Source organism: Eremomyces bilateralis (genome assembly GCF_010015585.1).
Source record: "Eremomyces bilateralis CBS 781.70 unplaced genomic scaffold P152scaffold_14, whole genome shotgun sequence".
NCBI classification, from domain to species: Eukaryota; Fungi; Ascomycota; class Dothideomycetes; order Eremomycetales; family Eremomycetaceae; genus Eremomyces; species Eremomyces bilateralis.
Genome location: NW_022985080.1, coordinates 229,988 through 250,852, shown reverse-complemented (window position 1 = coordinate 250,852; position 20,865 = coordinate 229,988). Strand labels below are relative to the sequence as shown.

The window sequence follows — 20,865 nt, the reverse complement described above, 5'->3', positions numbered from 1 at the left end:
CAGGAAGGAAATCTAGGATTATCTGAGATTATCTGGTGGCAACACCGCAACACGAACACGGCCGAACAGGACATGGGGAAGTGGAAATAGTCCGATGCGGGTGGTGCGTAAGTGCTTTGTTGGGCCGCCGGGTAAAGTTTGAAAATCTAAATGCGTATCGGCCTTGGATAGTTATCGATATGTATTAATGGAGTTACCTAGCACTAGTGCCGATCTTAAAAGCAGGCTGGAAAGCCTGCCGGCTGAGCAAAGTAAGCAATCATTAATCAGGTCCGATCTTGTTTGATTGCCTAGGTATGTGAGTGCAGTTGGAATGATATAGGCGGATGCACATGCTTTAATGAAGGTATTACCCGTACTGGACATATCTTTTTGACTCTTTCTGATTGATCAACAAGGCGTGTTCTAATCAGTAGATTTCAGCATGTATGATGTATCCCATATGCCGCCAGATATGCTGTGCATGTCGGTGCTCACTGCTCATGTGAAACAGTGAAACAGTGAAACGCCCAGAACGAAGAGCCAAGATCCATGTCATCATTGAAGACATTGATCATACCTATCGTGATTCTGGTGTCTGTCTCCACAGATTCGGTTTGTTTCGTAGTGATTAAACAGCCTTGTTTCTCATGAGTTCTGCTGTAATTGGTATCCTTCCAATTTCTATATAATGGATGTTCGACTACCCAGGTGCCCATATCTCAAGCCAAGATAGGGGAAAGATCAATGCGAAATGACTCTGGACGCCACAATTGCCGATGCACAACTTGATCCAACGCCTCCACTGCATACACAGTACGACGGCAGTTCATGGTCCAGTGACGTTGCCATTCGGACAATTGGTGGGGGCGGGTGCTGCGGAAGAGCTCGTTTGTGGTTTGCAGGCTTGCGACCAGGCCTTCGGTGAGGGTTACGGGGTATGGCGACCTGGGTTTCTCAACCGAATGTTGCATAAATAGTTCCAGCGCCTATTCATGTTAAGAGTGTAAATTGGGATGTGAAGTGCGATAAGGAGTACTGGAGGGGATATTATCAGTAGATGATTCCATTCTCCCTACACAATTCAATCGATAACGGGATGACAATATCTTCTGAGGCTTCATACATTAGCATTAAATTAACAGCCATGACAGAGTCCAATATTTGGTTTAGATATAGAGGACAGCCAAGTCATTTGTCCAGTCCCGTGATTGACATTTTCTATGAACCTGTCTCTTCGCAGCGTCAGTTTGATACAGGACTGGTTTGACTACAGAGTGTCTTTTGTGTCGGATGAACCTATGGTACCTATTTCATAGGTTCATAGTGAGCATGGGATCTGACTAAAAGGCTGCACCACAGAAAATTCCCTGTGTGAATGGTGAACAGGCAACAAAAAGGGATGGCTGGAGGAGTTGAAATATTCTGGTCAACACTCAACAGGGGAGAATAAAAAGTCATGTGCTTAGAAACGCCAACTCACGTGCCATTAATTGATAGCTGTTATGTAATCAGTGCTAGACCCAACCTGGAAATTCCTTCTATTTACTAACACTAAACCTCCCTTCACGATATCCTGAGTCCTGGCCCACAGGGCCTACATTCCGAGCAACCAGCGACCAGTCAAAGTCAGTCATCCACCATCTTGCAGGCTTGCACTTTGCACCAGCTCCCTCCCTTTCCAGCCTCACAAAGTTACAAACTCACTGTCCACCATCCGTGGTGTCCGCTTGTCAGATTCCGTCTCACACAAATCGTCCTTGCACCTACTGTCACTTCTCTTACACCTCACGTGGACTCCTTGAAGTTGGCTTGTTGAAACACTCCAACCCGAGCGCCCATTCGAATCCTTCATCCCCTCTCCAGTCTCCACCTCTTCCTTGACCATAGCAACAGCGTGGTCAAATCTCTCACAATGGCCGCCATGGCTTCTTCAGAGCGCTTAGAACAACCAGCCGAAGTGGCTAACAAGGTGTTACGGAGAGCTCAAGTATCAAAGGTGAGGCCCCAATGTCCGAAATGCTTCTTTAAACCTCCAGCGCTTACCGGATTCTCGGTAGATGACGAGAGCTCTGCAAAATCGATTGGCACTTGCCAACGTCAAGATCCAGCACGGATGGCAGAACATGAGCCTCGATTCCATAGAACCCAAGGTCGACTTGGAATTGAAACGCAAACGACCGGCGTCGTCTCGAGACGTCATGTCCGATTGCTCGTCCAGCATCTCCGACCGGTATTATCCTGTTGGGATGCTGGACTCTTCTCCCCTTGGAGGGCCCATGTTCTCCGACGACCTCCCTCGCTCCGGTAGCACCATCAACGGCTCGAACAAACGGAAGAAGTTCTACAATCCAGACCAACTCCGCCGTCCCGTCTCGAGCTCCCATACCCGAACCAAAGTCCGCGCTGGCCACACCAAAGTGTCGACGTGGAAGTCCTCCTACCAGCTTGCCCAATCCTCTCCATCTCTTCCCAACCGACACTCCTCCTTCCCCACCCAACCTGTCCGAAGCAACATCTCATTTGCTTCCATGCCGCGTGACGCCACGCCCACCTCCGTCTGCTCCTCCGAAACCGACGACGAGGACCTCCCCGTCCTCTCATTCAATGCCGGCTCCGCGGGCGGTCCCCGTGTCCCGAAACTTCAAATCCGCTCCTCCCCGCCCGCCCGCAGCCCACGCACCCCTCCGCCCGGCTTCTCTCGCTCCTCGCGTCTTCACAGCCGACCGTTCACCGAGCCACGAGCTCCGCAACAGGACGCCGCGGACCTCCTCATGTACCTTGCCGCGTCTCCGTCCCCGGCACAACCGAACCACAGTACCTCGAACATCCGCACACCACGAGTCAACGCCCCGTCCACACCCCCGCCGAAACAAACCCCGTTGCCATCCACCATGATGTCCACTCCTGGAGGCAACCCCGCCAGCTTCCTCGGTTTCGGAAGCCAAACCCCCAACGCCGTGAACTTCGAGGACTTCCTCCATTTCACGCCGAGTCCCGCCCAGGCGGCGTGGAAGACCCCCAGCGGGAAGACACCGGGGAGGCGGCGGGTCAACTTCGACCACCGGACGATGGACGAGGGGAAGGAGAGACCGAAGGGGTTGGGGATGGAGCTAGGAGGGGAGCTGCCGACGTCGAAATGAATCATGAGGGTCACGAGGAATGACTTGTGTGATATGGAGAGAACCGCTGGGCGGTCAAGATCCGTGGGGCGAGGTCACAAGGAACGACCTGTTTATATGCTTAGAGGGGCATCATCTTTGGGCAGTGACAGATAGTATTTTGGTCGTAATAACCTGCCACCTGCTCATACATCCCATTGCTTTCGGATTATGTCCCATTTCTAGCGTCCATCGCGTTTACACAATCATGGCATATCATGCCATTTAGCATAGCAATTAGCTGTAGGAATTAATGAACCATTACATAGAGATTCCGTGCCTATATCGCCCAGAAGTATCGCCTTTGATAACAATTTTCACCACGTACCCGTGTAGACTTCTAGAACCCAAGATCTGTATCACCGATCTCCTCTCCGATCATGATGCAATCCACTCCCCACAGCATGGCACCTAAGAATAACCGAAACCCCTCAGCGGGAGATGGAGTGACCGGAGCTATATGAGTGACCGGAGCTATCTTCCCACTTCCCACTTACTACAAAGCCTAGAAAAGCACAGTCCTTACGACGAACAAGCGTCATTGGTTGCATGGAGCGACGGAATAATCGGGAACCGACATGGACCAACCTGCGACCTTCATATCGGTGACTTTTGTTGTAGGTTTTCACTTTCCAGGTGGACAAGGTTTGACGATGCATGCTGGGTCAGCTCAGGAATGGTGCAACGTGGACCGCCTCAACCAGTATATAAGTGACAGCTCGCGGTTGATGCTACTTTGGGGGATACTTGCATCGAGTTTCGACAGTCTTTTATGGAGGAATTTCCGATCCGATCGATAAAATCGCGATGGAATAGACGCATCGATGGTGCAATTGCAATTGCAAACACGAAAAGGTTGGGTACTCTAACCGACGCGACGGCAACGCGCCCCGAGCAACGCCGCAAACAGCTTTTGCTTCGATCCAATCGGTGGTCATTGGCTGCCCCACCACGCGACACCGGCGCGTCCGACGCGAATTAGGGGGGTTGGTAGGCAATTCCGGATCCTGTTTTGAAATGGTTTCTTTACAGGCGGCCACAATTGGGAGGCTGTGATTGGATGGATGGTCGACTGATCGATTGTGTATCAGGGCTTGAATTGGACTGTTTTAGATGGGGGAATCTGCTTGGTTAAGCTGCTCCAGTAGTTCAGATGATGACTGTTCAATGTTCATAGATACGGTCTTCATACATATCATGAGACATGTGGTTTTTCCGGGCATAGGATGTTAAGACCTGCTCGTACTGTCTATGACAGCCAGAGGTCAGCATTAGGCCAACATTGTGATACGAGGAGACCCAGATAGAGCACTCAATTGACTAGTATTAATATGCTTGTGTCACTATCCCTTGCCAGCCGTTTGAATGCTTTTTGTCGGCTTTGAACGGCATCCTCCCTTCCATGTCGCCATCGGCTGGTTGCCAAACTTCCTGGTAATGCATCTTTCCATTCGCCAGTACTCTTCTTTCATTGGATAGTTCATACGAAACACCAAACTGATCAATGCGTGTAATGATAAACTAAATATTTTATATTGTAGACCATAAGAAGTAAGGATGTAAGGTGAGAAGCATTGGAAAGTCTCAAAGGTATGGACTTCATCGCAGCTATCGGACTGGACTGGGGCCTTCTAGGGTGAGAAATGGTGGTTTGCATCCCCAAAAATGACATATCTTAACAAAAAGGTACAACCCTGCAATCACTTGATGCTTACCACTCATATATATATACCTTTCTCCATCGCGATGAAAGACCATTGAAATTGCAATTCACAGTATAGTATTCCAGATATTTCCTTTAGTCGACCTACTCAAACAAGCTCCAGCGCCCATGGCCATTCTGATTGGCCGACTTGGCCTCTAGTGTGACCAATGACACACGTCACACGTGACGTTTCCCTACGCACGCCTCAAATTCCTTGCGCCACGACTCCGCGAAAATCCCCCCTCCGCGCCCCTCCCAATTACCACCGACCAACCCCTTGAACTGCTCCTCTCCAACATCTCCATATCCAAAAAGATAGGGAAAAAAAACAAAAAATAATGACACGACTGGGATTTGAACCCAGGTACGTTTCCGAACTAGGAGACTGTGGGGCACAGATATTAAGGTGACCTTAACCTAGCGCCATAACCAACTCGGCCATCGTGCCATGAATATCAAATTTTTGGCGGTTGTTGTGAGCATTTCCGAGGGAATCCGTGGCAACAAAAGGCCGAATCTGACCTAGCTTCATGGATAATGTAATATTTATGGACCATAGCAATTGCTGGGCTGAATTCCTGCAATGACTGTGGATTCAAATCTGGTCACTGATGGGAGGGACGGCAGCGTCCTACCGACGAAGGGAGTTTCTGCATGGATTTGTTTGACGACACCGAAAGCGCTGACAATGTCAGAGTTGATCATATACAAGAGTTAAATTTGAAAATTTGGATATCAATATCTGAACTGATGCCTCTCCCCTAACCCCCCTAAAGACGCTATTATTTTGACGAGCTTATAGTTTAAACGAACGTTTCGGGCGCCAGGGGACATATCACCACAATCTCATTTGCACCTATCCCTTCTTCTCCACCTCGACTCCCTTCGACTCGAGCTCGACCGTCCTCGTAGCCTCGGAGTTCGAGTTCTCGCTCGCCTTATCCGCCTCTATCGGGACCACACGGATGTGTTCCTCAACGTCCTCGCGCCAGAAGTCCTTCTTCCCCCTCGCCACACGGCTGATCCACGGCGGGAAGAAACCACCGGGGATCTTCCAGGTCCACGGATCCTTCTCGTGCTTGTTCGGCGGGACGATCCTGCCAAACGACGCCTTCTCGATGATCCAGACGGTGCCGTTGATGATGATGTAAGACATGATGCCACCGATCAGACCGTACGCGATGGAGTAGGTGAAGGGCATGATGGCGATGGTGATGAACGCGGGGATGGCGTCGCCGTAGTATCGCCAGTTGATATCGGCGGCGGCTTTCGCCATGAGTGAACCGACGATGACGAGGGTGCATCCGGTCGCCCAGGGTGGGATGGACGCGAAGATGGGAGCGAAGAAAATGGAGATGAAGAAGCAAATTCCAGTGAACATGGCTGTTAGACCGGTGGCGCCTCCTTCAGAGATACCAGCACCCGACTCGATGTAAGCAGTGCACGGTGGAGAGCCGAAGAGCGCGCCAATGGATATACCAAAGGCGTCCACGGTATAGGCGATGGCGGAGTTCTCGAAATCCTGAGTCCTCTCATCGATGGCACCGCAGAAGCGAGCCATGGAGTACATAGTACCCGTGCAGTCGAGGATGTCCACGTAAAGGAATGTGATGAAAGCCAAGCCAAATTGACCGCCGTGGCCGGCGATATCGAAATCCAGGACATTGAGAGTCTTCCCGATGGGATGGAAAGTGACGACTTTCTTGAAGAAGTCGAACATGTTGTCGCCGAGTACAGTGTGGGGGAAATAGGTAACGGACGTAGGACGCGGCCAGGAGATGATCGAAACGAGCAAGATACCCAGGATGATGGCACCCTTGACGCGATACGTCATCAAAAGGACCGTCAAGATCCCACCGCAGAAGATCCCAATCCACATCGTCGGATTCCGCATCTTGTCATAGCTAGGGCAGAAGCCATCCTCATCCTTTACTTCTGGACGGCACCCAGCAAGCTCGATGGGGGTCGCATTGTATCCAGTGATCGCGCCAATACCGGCACTATAGGTAAGACCGATGAGGGTGAGGTAGAGGCCGATACCAACACCTGTGGCGAGCTTGATGGAATGGGGAATGGCGCGAGCAAGCCATTGACGCATCCCAATGAGCGTAAGTCCGACGAAAACGAAACCTTCCACGAATACAGCAGTCAGGGCAATTCGATAAGGGACGAGTCCGGAACCGTGATATCCCACGACAGTATACTAACCAAGAGTCAGATCTTTATAATCCTCCCAACGTCGAGGATGTGCACTTACCGCAAAGTAGGCATTGAGCCCCATACCAGGCGCCAGCGCAATGGGCATATTCGCAAGTAGTCCCATCATGAAACTAGTCAGTGCTGCAATCGCTGCGGTGGCGGTGACTATATCCCGGTTGATCTCTTGAACGCAGAGCATATATTCCGGGTCGGAGTCACACAGGTCTGGGCTGTCGGGCGAGCAAACGCAGGTTCCGCCGGATTGAGAGACGATATTCGAATTGACGGAGATGATGTAGGCCATGGCGAAGAAAGTCGCAAGACCGGCGCGCAGCTCGGTGAAGAAGTACGAGCCTTTGCGCTCCTTAGGCTAGATTTTCGCAGCATGGTTAGCTTCAGATTCAGGAAAGCTTTTCAGGAAATGAGTGAACATACGTGACCCGAGTTCTCCAGGCGGAAATACCGCCCTACCGGAGACCGGGCAACCCTAAGGTTGGTATTGTGAACCCAACCCATTCCGTCTCAAAATCGCATGAACCAAGGTATTCAAGGAAAAGTTTCCTAGCTTTTGCGCAACGCTAGGATCGCAATGATAGATATATAAGAACAGGCCAAACGCCCGTAGGACAAGGAGCAATGGTCAGAGATGGTCTAGAAGCCAACGTCTATCCGAATTGACGTCGGTGGGGGGGATCGTGTTGTATTTAACCTTTTCTGGGTCTGCGCGATCAGATGCGACAGAAATGTGTAAAGGTTATCGCAGGTGGGTACCCCGTTTGCGCCATATGGCCATAGGCCCGAGGGAAGCGCAGAAAAGATAAGCGGCGCGGCCCCTACATCGGATGCAGACGCTAGACCGACGCATTCAGAAATCAGATGCTCGTTTTCCGATTTTCTTTTTTGCCTCTTTGTTCCTGGTACGGTAGCGGAACATGACCGAAACGGCGGAGGAAAGCGGGTCACAGGGTCACGGCCAAGACCCTGGCATTTGGCGCGTTAGCAAATAACGTTTGCTCAATGATATCCAGCGTTTCATTTCTACATTGACGGCTTTGCTCCCGCTTTCTCCAGCGTAAGGCATGGTATGAACTTGGCAGTTCATGGAAGCAGACGATGAAACCCCCGCCTTTCTGATAGGATTCGACCGCAGATGCGGGACAGGTAATTGGTGAGGTCAAAATCGTGGCTGACAGGTCGAATCGACAAGATGCTATTGGCGGGCAGGGAGATCTATCTCTGGGTATGAAAGTGCGGAAGGCCCAAGCGTTCAGAGATCTCGTGGGACGGTGGGAGTATCGCAGATTTAAGATGCGGACCCCGCCGATTCCCAGGCTCTGAATGCGCGATGCTGCGACGGGTGGTAGAGAGTATAGGTGCTTGAGCTATCTTTCAGTTCGTTCTCCCTCCCTCCTGTTGTCGGCTTGCTGCGACTTTTGGCCTTTGAGGAAGCGATGTGGACTTGTGGAGGGCTGGATGGAGGTCTCGGGACCGGGGTGTCCACCCACACCATACCCAGCTTCAAAGTTCAAACGCGGTTCCGGGCGTAAGACAACCAACGTGGCAGTAATGAGTGCGAGATTGCAATAGAGTTGATAAATTCGTTTCACTTATTTCAGTAAGATCTCCCTTTTGCCAAACATCGAACCTTATTCCCATCGATCAGGATCACCGTATGGCGTAATAGCGCTGGGATTGGTCCAAGTCCAAGCTGTTCATCATCCATGGCTCCATTCCGTGCATCCTGGACCCCTCCTGCATAGCTGCAATGCTGCATTGGACCGCCATGATGCGGGGAACGGTTTGACAACTCCGCATGTCAATTGTCAAAGTTGTTGCAACTTGCATCGGACCAGGACTCCAGCCTCCCGGGGACGGAGGGTATCGAGATGCGAGTTCATGACCATTATTTGGTTCCATTTTTCATAGATCTGCCCCTATACGATGCAAAGACCGAAGTGTTCGAGGGCCGGAAGACGGAATCAACATCGTCAGACGGAGTTATTAGACAGTCGACCCTTGGCTCGGTGATATGTTATCCAATTCAGGCCCATGATAAAAGGATTGGTGTCAACTTTCGACTCTTCGAAAATACTTTGCCGTTGTAGAGCAACTAAAGAAGTATAATATAGTAGAGTATAGTCACGAGCGCGCGTGTACGTTGCGATTTAGGTTTGAAGCTAGGCCTGACGTCGCCAGTGTGCTGGAGTCTGGAGTTGCCGATTGGATTGTTATGTTTTTCATGGTTCGCTTCTGCATGCAACGCCTGTTTCTGCAGCTGTCAAAAAAAATACTTGACTCGCAGGTCTGCATGTCAACTTGTTTGGAGGTGCAACTGTCGGACCGCATATTCCGTCCGGTTCAGCAGCGGGATTCAGCAAACCCGACACTTCCATTGGGGATCATGCAGGTCGGAGAAAGAAGACCAATGAGACTAGCATCCTAGAGACCTCGCAAAGAAGTCCCTGTGAAAGAAAGCAAACGTAGCCATTGAAGTTTTCTTATAGTTTAGAATCCCCGAATAATGCATGCAAATGCTCGGAGAGTTATGGTGGGCTGTAGCCTGGGGGAGCATCCAACAATGAAAGGATTAGTTCGACAGATTGGATCCTCAGAGATGACGTAGTACTAAGCTGCATTATGAGGAAGCAGATTTGAACTTTAAGAATTGAGCAATACTGTAGGTACCATGAGCGACGAGCACCGAGAGTACTGATCAAGTTGACAATTGACATTCTAGTCGACGTTGTGAACTCCAGTCGTGATACACCTGACTTCGTGTTATTGGACCCTTGACAGAATACGTAGATGACAGCCAAATTATGCCAAGCAAACGGCTCCAACCTCACGTCACTTTCACGAAGTCAACCTAAACAATCCATCCAGATCTGAACAAATCCCAATCAATCTAGGGACCCGATTTCCAGAACAACCCATCCATTCCGTCGTGACCATCTGAGATCGCCGTCTTCTCCCTTATCGCTCCTTCCAAGCTCCGACGATGTCCGCCCGACTCGCATCACGAGCCCTCGCGCTCCGGCAACCAGCCATATCGACCGCGTTCCGCAGCACGCGAAGCTTCCAGAGCACAGCGCGTCTGGCTCAGGTGGCGGAGGCTGCTCCGAAGAGGCCGGTGGGGGCTTTTAGAGGAGGGTGAGTTGTCTGCTGATATGCTGATTGGTCGTGCTTTTTGGGAAGAGGGGATGTGGATTTGCGTGGACAACCAGATGGGCATTCGCCTGCATGCGATGGCAAAAAATGTTACGAAATGAAGATGCCATGCATTTTGAAATCGCTATCTGCCGTCAGAGACATGCTGATACATGTCGTTTCTCTACGAGCAGTCTGCTAGGCTTCCTCCTCGGCTCCGTCCTCGCCGGCAGCGGAATGTACTACTACGTGATGGAAGAATACCGGGTGTCGAACAGCCTGTTGACCCAAGATATCTACGTACGTGATGAATTGAAATTCAAAGACCTTGCGGAGATGCTAATGCGAGGCGCAGGCGTTGCAGAGCGCGGTACAGAGGACCGAGGCGTATGTTCGGACGCTGGAGGAGAAATATGGGAAGAAGTAGGGAGTCCCGAGGTGGGGGATGGAGTTTGATATCTGAACGGCGTTTATTTCGATATGGTGGTGCGGGATAGCATGCACGATTCTCGACGATTTGAGCGTTTGGGGTCATTGGGGCGCATGTACGAATATCGAAACGTCGATATCCCACGGATAGGACGCGGGACGGAATGAAGGGTGATGAGCAGCCCGATGCGTTCTTCGGCGTTCACCGATATACATACATTGAAGATACTGAGCGTGAATGCATCCCACCAGACCCATCTATCTCATGCACCTCCGAATGCTATCTATCGAACCGCCCCAACCTGCCGACCAGTCATGTAACCAGCCATACACCCCATAGCATGCATACATCATTCATGAAACGTACCAACGCCCCAATCCCAAACCTAAAACCCTCACATCTTCTCAGCATTGTCTCTCATCTCCTCCTCCAGCAACGCGCGATACTCCCGGATCCTCCTCTCCTTCGCCTCCTCCCCTCCCTCCCCGTCACGCGACGCGAGTCCACCCGGACTCACCAACCCGATCCCGCCCACCCCCTCCGCCAAACCCGCCCCCACGCTGGCAGCCGACCCCTGCCGCCCCTTCCTGGTCGCCCGTCTCCACCGCTCGACCCACAGTTCCCGCAGCACCGCGTATAGGAACGCGAATTGCGCCTCCCCTTGCACCATCATCATGCGCTGCTGCCGCAGCCGGTCCACCGTGTCCACGATCGGGTCCTGTTCGTCCGCCACGCTGTCCAGGACGCCGTCGTCCAGCTCCGTGAGGAGGTAGTCAAGCGCGATGAAGGTGCCCGAGCGGCCGACTCCGGCGGAGCAGTGCACGATGCGGGGGTTGGGGGTGGGGTGCGCGGTTTCCTTGGACTTCGCGTTCTTGAAGAAATCGGGGATCAGGTTCCGGGTGTCGAGGGGGGAGAGCGCGGCGGCTTCGTCGATGGATAGCGGTGGTTGGAGACTTGGGGACAGGTGCGCTTTGAGCCGCGACATGGCGACGAGACGGACGAGTGCGGCACGGTCGTCGCCTTCAGGGACAAGGAAGTCGGGCCATGCGGCGAACAGAAGGTGCCATACTTTCAATTTCCGTCGTAATGGTTCGGTTCCTGGATCCGCCGGGTCGGCGGATGAGGAATCGCTTGATGAAGGAGTCGTCTGGACGATTTCGAATTCGAGTTCTCGGATCGTCGACTTGGTGACCGGATTCTCATCGATGTTCAGTAACCGAACGGTTCCGCCCCAGCCGTCGCCGAACTCGTCGTATTCGTTGATTTGTATTAACGGATTTTCCATGGAATCGGGAAAATAAGGAAAACATTTCTCCCGGCCTGACTCGTACGTTTGCGTGAGCATCACAATCACGGTAGGGCCAGCGGAAGGGTCGGATTCTTCGGCGATCATGCGCCAGAGATGGTGCGAAGAATGCTCTTTCGGTCCCTATTATACATCATCAGCTTCCGGCCACAGCACGTTCATTTCGCGCAGAGGTGAACCATACCTGTGTGGCGATCCATCGCATGTCCTTGTGCGACTTCGTGGTCTCCAGCGCGATTGGACTTGCGTTGATATAATCACTGGTGCCCTCAGGAACCTTTAACCTCACACGGTTGTTGACAAACGGGTCCACGTTCACGTATCGGTTTCGCTGGATGACATCCTCTCCGCTCATGCGCACCCATTGCGAGGGATTCTCAACGCCAGGTGTGGGAGGCCGGAGGCCTTGTGCCAGGCGATTTCGCTGCTGCCATTCGAGATCGACGAACTTGCTGTGGATATCTGTTACATAGACGGTTAGCTTCGGCCGCATGCCACAGAGCGATAGGCGAACTGCTCCGTCCGGATGTTACCTGCCTGATCTTGATTGCTTCAGGAAGCTAGGGAGTGCCGCCTCGACTTCCGCCATCTCCCTTGCGGTCGCCTCATCCTGTTCCGATACCTGCACCGTTCCAACCCGCGACACACTCGGCGTGGATATCCTCGATCGCTGACCCTCCACGCTGGATGTCGCACTACCTGGACTCGGCGTTCTTCGTGACCGGGACGGGCTCCGGGACGCTACGGCCCCAATCGGGCTCCCACCCGACATTTTGGCGACATTCGAGCTCTTCCGGGTGAGGGTGCGGATCCGGTGGAATCGCGAGGCTTTGGTAATGTTGGTGGGCGGCTGGCCCGGGACGGCGTGCCGAGGCGAAAGTGGTGATCGTGGAAGCTTCGGATCGGAGGTGTTGCTCTTCGCGGGCGGTTCGAGAAAGGAGAGTTTCGGAGGGGCGCGACGTGATCTGAAGGACGCCACGGCGAATGGTTTGGAGAGTTGACGGACGGAGAAAGGAAAAGTGGATGGGAGTCGAGGTCCGAGGTGTCGATATCGGAGGCAGAGAATGTGAGATGCCACTATCACCTGGTCACCCTAACACTACAGGTTGGCTAGTGGAATGAATGTAGTCGGGACGCCTGATAAGGAACTGTGGTATCGGGGCTAGGCGGTTTATAAGTCGGCGAAGGAACGTAACACAGGATTCTTTGCTGCCTAGAGCGATGAATCCGATTCTCGCAACAAAAAACTTCCCGCCGCAGAGGCAATCGATGATGATCGAGATGGCTGCAGTGTAGCAGGGATTGGAGGTGGCCTGGCGTGTTCGGTCGATTTGGTGGGCGACCGTCGAGGGTTCTGGTTTGGCGGGGCAGATGGTTTTCGGATTCGATGCAGGTGGCTACAAAGTACAGGAATACAAACTCAAGGAAGGTGGTAAATAAGTACCGGTTAATAAATAGGTGGGTAGGAGGTTGGTTGTATATACAGGATGTCAGTATGTATGGGAATATGAAATGGTGAGATGGACTCCTTTAATCATAGAGAATTGAGAAGTCATCATTCTCCGGTCAACTAAAATAAGAGCCTCTACGTAGTAAAATAACGTGGCCAAAATACTCCACTGTACCGTAATAATATTGAAGGCGACTCCTTGATACACTTGTGCAGCGCATTATTCATCTTCAAAGCTCCACCGTCGTCGTGACCATTCAACTCCAAACAATCATCCCGATTGCTCCTCAACATCCAACAATCACATCACACGCTACATTTGTTCGTCCTTAGTGACCCCGAACTTGTCGCTCCGTAAACACGAATCATACCCACAATCCATCCTTGGCTTGCTTTTCCGCCCAGCCCGGTCCATCGCGATGCGCCACATCTGGGTGCAAGTCTTCGAGGTGAGATGGCCGCCCTCAGTGGGAGTACACGCCGTAAACTAACTCTATCCAGGCCTGGGCTGTTACCCGCGTACGTCGATCCTCTGAATCTCATTGCGATCGCGACCATTCGATTAACCCGACATCCAGCTCCTAAGAAGCCCGACGTTCCATCGCGCCGTCGGAAGCGTGCACAAAGGTATCCGACGAGTCATCCACGGCAAACCGATGGAAGAAATGGGTGGCACAAATATCGACCGTATGTGTTCTCGCTTGGATGGATGGATTCGGTTCCCCGGTTGACGTATACATTCTCAGGACCATCGTTCTTGAACCATTTCGCCGATGAGGTGAAGCGCCAGATCAGAGACGGAACTCGAGATCAGAAGAGGCTTTGAGCGGCCGCTTTGGTGCTATGAACCCCATACACATACTACATTACCACACACGGACGAGTCCGCCTCCCGCGAGGAAGGCTGGAGAGCCTCCGAAAGCCACTGTACGATACGGATAGACATGATCCTGACATGCTCTACATACAGTGAGAGACCAGTCTGCGCTGCACCTTCTTCTGATGCCAGGAGACCTACAAGTAGCGATTGAGGTCTCATCTTTATTGATATCCTACCGGGGAAACTCTCCGTTACGCAAGGAACTGATACCCAATGACTCCGGAGGCACTTGCTATGCTACATTATTCGGAGTTCGAAACTGGCACCGTTGGAACGGTATTTTATCGGCCGGATGAGGCTCTGCACCATGGCCGACAGATGCTGCACACATATTTGATCAAATGAGGATGCACCACCCAGCTGGACCCTAACTGGCTCCACGATGGGGTGGCCGCGTTCTAAGGATTTATGCATCTGGAAACCCAGTCCTTCGAATCGATGCTTCTGCTATTGAGATTTCTACGCCTCTTACTTATGATCTCTCTCGTGCTTTTATTTAGAGCTTCTTCTTATCGGCGGCCCTGGCTAGATATAGGAGCAGTGGCAAGAGGGATAGCCTTGTTTTGGAAACTGTATCATAAAGTTGGCATTAAACTTGATGGTATTTTCTAGAACGGTGGACAGGTCTCGAATAACTGGGTTGGCATGTAAATATATATAGACAGACGATTGCCAAATTACCATCGCTTTCACGGGCGTAAGATCGATCCGACTGACAGAACGGTTTGAAACTGTCGGCACTCGATAAGAGTCAGCTTCTCACATGGACCACATGATTGAATCCCATAAATCCGAACTGTCAGGAGACTCATCGGCAGTGCCACTCATGTTCGGTAGCAATCCACGATGTCATTCCACCATCCGCAAGATGAAAAGCGAGTCTCGCGTCTTTCCAACATCCGAGCGTCCATAATTTTAAAGACGTGGGTGAGATACATTGGTGGTTGGTGCACGCCATTTATCGAAGAATGGAAACTGCCCATATCCCGTCATACTCGGTTCAATCGGCGGAACCAAAGACGCGGTGATTAGCATTCGCCATCGGCGCGGATGGACCGAGGTCAAATCGGACATTGACATCCCTTCCGCCATTTTCCTCCCACTTATTCCCCCCCAAGCGCAGGACTGCGAACCAAGGCCACATGGGCCCGTGGTCGCAATATCTATGACCTTTAATCCCACCCGCCTCTTTCTCGTGCTTGCTTGAGCCGCCTGTCTCTTATTGCTTACTTCCGGGCCATTTCTTGGGACATTTTCGGGGATTGATTTATCTTCTTTTTTCCAATCCCTCCCCAAAAGTATGAGATAACATTGCCGTTCAAACCTCCAAACCGGCTTCCCTACCTTCCCGAAAGCGTCCCCCCCCACCAGAAGCCGCAGTCGTCATACTCGAGGCCACCCAACGTCGAACACCCTCGGCCAAACCGAGCGGACGAGCCCTTGTGATACTCACCTGCGACAATCTTCGAAATGGCTGGAGCATCGAAGATCGAGCGTCTTCCACCATGGGGCAGTGCCGTAGCAGGCGCAACCGGTGCCGTGATTGCGAATGCCCTCGTCTACCCTCTTGACATGTAAGATGAATCCGATTAAACCCTTGGCATGAGGGATCACCTTGAAGTAGCAGTGACTGAATCTTCCTATGAGAACAGCGTGAAAACCCGTCTACAAGTCCAGGTCAAGAAGAAGGTCACCAAGGACGATCATTCGAATTCCAACGGTACCATCGTTGCCGCCGAAGACGACCATCACGAACATGACCACCACCCACATTACCACTCCGCTATGGACGCCATCCACAAGATCGTCGGGGACGAGGGCGTCTCCGGACTCTACGCTGGCATGGCCGGCTCCCTCCTCGGCGTGGCGTCCACGAACTTCGCCTACTTCTACTGGTACACGATTGTCCGCACATTTTACTTCAAGTACTCGAAAAGCAGCCAGCACCCGGGGACGGCGATCGAGCTGGGCCTGGGGGCGGTGGCCGGCGCGCTCGCGCAGCTGTTTACAATCCCCGTGGCGGTGACCACGACGAGGCAACAGACGCAGCCGAAGAAGGACCGGAAGGGGTTCTTCGAGACCGCGATGGAGGTGATCGAGGGCGAGGATGGGTGGAGAGGGTTGTGGAGAGGGCTTAAGGCCAGTCTGGTGTTGGTCGTCAACCCTGCCATCACATACGGTGCCTATCAGCGGTTAAGAGAGATGATGTTCGATGATAAGAAGCAGTTGAAAGCGGGCGAGGCATTCTGTAGGTACTTTCCCATTCCCACCGTGTGAACATTTTACCGAGAACGGCCGGTGTGAGCCTATGGCGTGGATTGGGGAAATCGTTGGATGATGTTATGACTGACATGTGAATTACTAGTGTTGGGCGCCTTGTCCAAGATGATGGCCACCATCGCAACACAACCTCTCATCGTGGCCAAGGTCGGCCTCCAATCTCGACCGCCGCCATCACGACGGGGCAAACATTTCAAAGGTTTTGTCGAGGTCATGGCTTACATCGTTGAGCACGAAGGCCTGTTGGGCTTGTTCAAGGGCATTGGACCCCAGATCGTGAAGGGCCTTCTCGTGCAAGGTTTCCTGATGATGACCAAGGAGAGGTAAATCTACCGTTTCCCCTCATCGTCTGTCTTGCAGAGTGTACTGACGCCCCCCGCAGAGTGGAGCTCCTTTTCCTCGTCCTCTTCAACAACGTCGCCAAAATCCGCCAAGAGCAACTGAAGAAGCTCGCAGAGACCGCCGCCAAGGCCAAGGTCGGTGGGAAATGAATGATGATTTAAAAACACCCCTCATTAAATGTGGCTACACGTATACATTTGGATGGGCATACCGGTAGTCCTTTTGTTGGCGAGCATTTGGCATCCGGCGGACCGACCGGGCCCGAGTCCGCAGGATCTGTGTGATTTCCTGTTGCTATCTTTGCGGCGCAATAGACTTCAGCTTTTTACTTCATTGTGTATATACATTGCCTCAGAAACCCTAGCTAGATCAGACAACAATCAGTATGTATGGACGCGTTTTAGACTCCGCCATAAGCTTTGAAATCACAGACAAGCAATGAAGAGAATGTTGATTGTGCCGATATCAATTCTGCCTCCATGCAGTCGTCTGCGAACCATCCAGCAATGACGTATCGACAGGGGTAGAGCAACCAAACCACCCATTCCTGGTCAATCCTCATTCCTTTATCACGACCAGTTTTGAGCATTAAATCCACACAAACGCAGCGATTCAGGTAACATCATTATCTAAGGTCATATATGTATTATTTTCTGGTAGGTAACTGATGCTCGAGCTTCCTTAGTCCTCGGATTCTGGCATTTGATACCGACCCTCACTCCCTTTCCCCGCACGAGTCACCAGAGCTCACGCGTTCAACGCCCGACGGCCGACATAGCCGAAGTTGCGATCAATATCATAATGAGAAAGCGCGCGTTCCTGCCTTTCCGATGGTTGATGTGGACCTAACTGTTTTTTGCATTGCGTCCTAAGTCATCGCATGTTTCCGTAATCCACCCATCTGTTTCATTCCGTCTCCAACCCTTCCACAATGTCCAACTTCCCTCCCACCGGCGCCGCCGTCATCGCCCAATCCCTCCACTCCCTTGGCATCCGCACCGTCTTTGGCCTCGTGGGCGTCCCCATCGGCGAGGTCGGTGAGGCATGCATGGCCGCGGGGATCCGGTTCATTGGCATGCGCAACGAGCAATCGGCCAGCTACGCAGCGTCGGTACATGGGTATCTGACGGGGGCGCCGGGCGTGTGTCTGGTCGTCGGCGGGCCGGGCGTCGTGCACGCGCTGGCGGGCGTGTCCAATGCGTCAGAGAACAATTGGCCGCTGCTGCTGTTGGCGGGGTCGAGTGAGCGGTATCTGGTGGGGAAGGGGGCGTTTCAGGAGATGGACCATGTAGGGTTGCTGGGGGCGCGGGAGTTGGGGGTCAAGTTGGCAACGCGGCCCGGGTGCGTGGAGGAGATTCCGGGGTGCGTACGGAACGCGTATCGAGCGGCGTGGTATGGTCGACCGGGAGTGGGGTTCGTGGATCTGCCGGCGGATTTGATCCAGGAAAACCTGGAGGAGGAAGAGATGGAGGCGCTGAAAAACAGGGTCGTTCCGGCGCCGCCGAGGAGCGAAGGCGATTCCAGGAGGGTGAAGAGGGCGGCGGAGCTCTTGCGGGGAGCGAATAACCCGCTCGTCATATTTGGGAAGGGGGCGGCGTATGGAAGAGCCGAACTGGCCATTCGTGAGCTCGTGGGGCGGACTGGTATCCCCTTCCTTCCCAGCCCCATGGGCAAAGGTGTGGTTCCCGACTCCCATCCACTCAACATCTCATCGGCTCGATCGGCAGCTCTGAAGAACGCAGATGTAGTGCTGGTTCTCGGAGCGCGGTTGAACTGGATGTTCGCATTCGGCTCAGTACCGAAATGGAGTCCTACCGCAAAAATCATTCAAGTCGACCTTGCTGCGGAAGAGGTAGGCCGAAATCAAGGCGATCCAGAGCTGAGCATCCTAGGGGATATCAACCTGGTCGTTCCACAGCTGCTTGCTGAGCTACACAATTTCAAATACGCCGGGCAGTTCGTGAAACAGCTTGAGGCATCGAAGCTGAAGAACGAGGCGCAAATCCAGACGTTGGAATCCAAAACCGGACTCCCGCTATCATACTTACAAGCCTACAAAGTCATCCGGTCCACGATCGACTCATTATCCCCGCCAGACGAGTCCCGCGTTGTCCTTGTCTCAGAAGGAAGCAACACGATGGATATCAGCCGGACTGCGTTCCCCATCCAGAGTCCTAGACAGCGGCTCGACGCGGGATCGAACGGTACCATGGGCGCCGGTCTCGGCTACGCCATCGCGGCTCATGATGTCTACAATGCCAACGTCTCCGCGTCGCAGCGAAAGAAGATCGTGTGCCTCGAAGGCGACAGCGCGATCGGGTTCAGCGCCATGGAGATCGAAACGATGGCGCGGAACAAGATGGACGTTCTGATCTACGTGATCAACAATGGCGGGATCTACTCGGGCGTGGCCGACTCTAGCGAGGAGTACGCGCAAAAGCAGGCCAGCACGTTGGAGGGGAAATGGGATCTGCTTGGCTCGCTGAGGAGCTCGAGCTTGACGTATGCGGTGCGGTACGAGAAGCTAGCGGAGGCATGCGGGGGACTCGGGTTCTTTGTCAACACGCCGGAGGAATTGCGGGAGGCGACGGTCGCTGGGTTTAAGTCGGACAAGGTGGTGGTGATCAACGTCATCATAGAGTCCGGGAAGGACGCGATACCGAATTTCGGATGGAATGCGGCACCGAAGCCAAAACGCAAGGCCAAAATGTAATCTTTAGCCGGGTACGTTATTTACAATGTGATACGGGAGTGCGGTCAACTTGTCTCGGTACAGTCGCCAGCAGAATTGGTTTCCAGTTTTGATTTGTTCTCACGACGCGGTCCTCCTAACTAGAGAATTTCCTACTTTGTCTTAGCGCATTGCAGGGATAACAATGTAAATCTGTAATTAATCCCACCTTCTAAACTACATAATCCATCATTTCAACTGCGCGGCTGCTGCCTTAGACCCATCCAAATCATATGATTTATTCTTCACAGTACAGCATGTCACTTAGGAAACTATATCAGTAATAGAACAGAGTCATATCTCTATTCTATAGATCTTTTCTATGCATCCTCCCTTTCAAGCGCGTGTAAATTGAGTCTCTTTTGCTCTTCAAGCCGCTGCTGGCTTGCTCAGGCATAGCCTCGCTGCTACGCAGAGTACTAGCACCCTCGGTGGGTATCTCTCTAAGCTCCTCATTATCATTGTCAACTGCTGTCCTGCTTGGTCCTTGTCTTTTCTCCTTTGCCTCTTGTTGCATAGCTGTAAAGTGATTCAGACACGCAATAGTTGTCGGGTGCTGAGAACCGAGCTTCTGCTTGTAGCCGTTGGATGCTCTCTGGTAGAGCTCGGACGCCTCCTTATATCGGCTGCGCTTGTGTAAAAGATAGGCAAGGCAGTAGACGGAAGTTAGTGTATCAGGATGGTCCATTCCAAGCTCCTTCTCCCTCTCTTCCAGCGCTCGCCGGTGAAGCCCCTCCGCCTCCGAGTACTTCCCCTGGCTTGCTAGTACTGATGCCAGGAGGCTTATACTCGTCAGTGTATGAGGGTGTCGTGGCCCCAAATCCTTCTCATGAGCCTCCAATAGTCGTCGTTTCAAAATCTCAGCTTCTTCGAATTTCCCTCGGCACTCTAGCACAGTAGACAAATTGCCTATGCTGATCTGCGTATCTGGGTGCTGTATACCCAGCTCTTTCTCCCTTCCTTCCAGCGCTCTCCGGTGAAGCTTCTCCGCCTCCGAGTACTTCCCCTGACCTTGCAGCGCGCCCGCCAGGTTGTCCACGCTCGTCAGCGTATCTGGGTGCTGTACACCCAGCTCCTTCTCCATCCCTTCCACCGCTCGCCGGTTCAGCTTCTCCGCCTCCGAGTACTTCCCCCGGCTTGCTAGCACTGATGCCAGGAGGCTTATACTCGTCAGTGTATGAGGGTGTCGTGGCCCCAAATCCTTCTCATGAGCCTCCAATACTCGTCGTTTCAAAGTCTCAGCTTCTTCGAATTT

The 20,865-nt window shown here is 52.6% G+C and overlaps 8 protein-coding genes and 1 non-coding gene across 9 annotated transcripts in view; 5 read left to right on the top strand and 4 right to left on the bottom strand.

The window, feature by feature from the left end:
- The first annotated feature begins 1,631 nt into the window (after positions 1-1,631).
- On the top strand, positions 1,632-3,402 carry P152DRAFT_459656 (uncharacterized protein). The gene is made up of 2 exons (XM_033679730.1): positions 1,632-1,978; positions 2,040-3,402. Exons 1-2 carry the CDS (start codon positions 1,895-1,897, stop codon positions 3,120-3,122), a joined length of 1,167 nt encoding a protein of 388 aa, XP_033532886.1. The 5' UTR covers positions 1,632-1,894; the 3' UTR covers positions 3,123-3,402.
- A 1,782-nt stretch (positions 3,403-5,184) lies between these two features.
- Positions 5,185-5,293, bottom strand: P152DRAFT_t49. Its single transcript has one exon. It is a non-coding gene; the product is annotated as a tRNA-Leu (tRNA).
- Positions 5,294-5,311: 18 nt separating this feature from the next.
- Positions 5,312-7,971, bottom strand: P152DRAFT_67126 (uncharacterized protein). Its single transcript, XM_033683155.1, has 3 exons — positions 7,480-7,971; positions 7,103-7,414; positions 5,312-7,048 (listed from the first exon to the last, which is right to left on the bottom strand). Exons 1-3 carry the CDS (start codon positions 7,558-7,560, stop codon positions 5,702-5,704), a joined length of 1,740 nt encoding a protein of 579 aa, XP_033532885.1. The 5' UTR covers positions 7,561-7,971; the 3' UTR covers positions 5,312-5,701.
- A 1,990-nt stretch (positions 7,972-9,961) lies between these two features.
- Positions 9,962-11,074, top strand: P152DRAFT_459653 (uncharacterized protein). Its single transcript, XM_033679729.1, has 3 exons — positions 9,962-10,194; positions 10,386-10,491; positions 10,547-11,074. Exons 1-3 carry the CDS (start codon positions 10,043-10,045, stop codon positions 10,616-10,618), a joined length of 330 nt encoding a protein of 109 aa, XP_033532884.1. The 5' UTR covers positions 9,962-10,042; the 3' UTR covers positions 10,619-11,074.
- Positions 11,075-11,222: 148 nt separating this feature from the next.
- Positions 11,223-12,390, bottom strand: P152DRAFT_380661 (receptor/non-receptor type protein-tyrosine phosphatase; the record flags this gene model as incomplete). Its single annotated transcript, XM_033675719.1, has 3 exons — positions 11,223-11,492; positions 11,613-12,050; positions 12,112-12,390. Coding segments are annotated over 3 exons (987 nt in total), but the record flags the coding sequence as incomplete, so codon positions are not given.
- A 1,406-nt stretch (positions 12,391-13,796) lies between these two features.
- On the top strand, positions 13,797-14,203 carry P152DRAFT_474858 (uncharacterized protein; the record flags this gene model as incomplete). The annotated part of the gene is made up of 4 exons (XM_033681362.1): positions 13,797-13,826; positions 13,879-13,896; positions 13,956-14,064; positions 14,124-14,203. The coding sequence occupies 4 exons, from the start codon at positions 13,797-13,799 to the stop codon at positions 14,201-14,203; spliced, it is 237 nt and encodes a 78-aa protein (XP_033532882.1).
- Positions 14,204-15,443: 1,240 nt separating this feature from the next.
- P152DRAFT_459651 (mitochondrial carrier) lies at positions 15,444-17,318 on the top strand. The gene is made up of 4 exons (XM_033679728.1): positions 15,444-15,831; positions 15,910-16,505; positions 16,623-16,860; positions 16,920-17,318. Exons 1-4 carry the CDS (start codon positions 15,728-15,730, stop codon positions 17,026-17,028), a joined length of 1,047 nt encoding a protein of 348 aa, XP_033532881.1. The 5' UTR covers positions 15,444-15,727; the 3' UTR covers positions 17,029-17,318.
- A 160-nt stretch (positions 17,319-17,478) lies between these two features.
- P152DRAFT_459650 (thiamine pyrophosphate-requiring enzyme) lies at positions 17,479-19,798 on the top strand. The gene has a single exon (XM_033679727.1). The coding sequence runs from the start codon at positions 17,811-17,813 to the stop codon at positions 19,590-19,592; it is 1,782 nt and encodes a 593-aa protein (XP_033532880.1). The 5' UTR covers positions 17,479-17,810; the 3' UTR covers positions 19,593-19,798.
- A 119-nt stretch (positions 19,799-19,917) lies between these two features.
- The window catches only part of P152DRAFT_483142 (TPR-like protein), a gene marked incomplete at its 3' end in the record, with an annotated part of 3,130 nt that continues 2,182 nt past the window's right edge, over positions 19,918-20,865 (bottom strand). Inside the window, exon 4 of the mRNA XM_033681926.1 lies at positions 19,918-20,865. Coding sequence (XP_033532879.1) covers positions 19,918-20,865 — 948 coding nt within the window.

Coding starts and splice junctions, on each gene's coding strand:
- P152DRAFT_459656 (XM_033679730.1), top strand. CDS start 1,895: ATGGCCGCCATGGCTTCTTCAGAGCGCTTAGAACAACCAGCCGAAGTG. Junction 1,979..2,039: donor GGAGAGCTCAAGTATCAAAG/GTGAGGCCCCAA, acceptor GATTCTCGGTAG/ATGACGAGAGCTCTGCAAAA.
- P152DRAFT_459650 (XM_033679727.1), top strand. CDS start 17,811: ATGTCCAACTTCCCTCCCACCGGCGCCGCCGTCATCGCCCAATCCCTC.
- P152DRAFT_67126 (XM_033683155.1), bottom strand. CDS start 7,560: ATGGGTTGGGTTCACAATACCAACCTTAGGGTTGCCCGGTCTCCGGTA. Junction 7,415..7,479: donor GCCTGGAGAACTCGGGTCAC/GTATGTTCACTC, acceptor GCGAAAATCTAG/CCTAAGGAGCGCAAAGGCTC. Junction 7,049..7,102: donor GGCTCAATGCCTACTTTGCG/GTAAGTGCACAT, acceptor ACTCTTGGTTAG/TATACTGTCGTGGGATATCA.
- P152DRAFT_459653 (XM_033679729.1), top strand. CDS start 10,043: ATGTCCGCCCGACTCGCATCACGAGCCCTCGCGCTCCGGCAACCAGCC. Junction 10,195..10,385: donor GTGGGGGCTTTTAGAGGAGG/GTGAGTTGTCTG, acceptor CTCTACGAGCAG/TCTGCTAGGCTTCCTCCTCG. Junction 10,492..10,546: donor TGTTGACCCAAGATATCTAC/GTACGTGATGAA, acceptor TGCGAGGCGCAG/GCGTTGCAGAGCGCGGTACA.
- P152DRAFT_459651 (XM_033679728.1), top strand. CDS start 15,728: ATGGCTGGAGCATCGAAGATCGAGCGTCTTCCACCATGGGGCAGTGCC. Junction 15,832..15,909: donor CTCGTCTACCCTCTTGACAT/GTAAGATGAATC, acceptor CTATGAGAACAG/CGTGAAAACCCGTCTACAAG. Junction 16,506..16,622: donor GAAAGCGGGCGAGGCATTCT/GTAGGTACTTTC, acceptor GTGAATTACTAG/TGTTGGGCGCCTTGTCCAAG.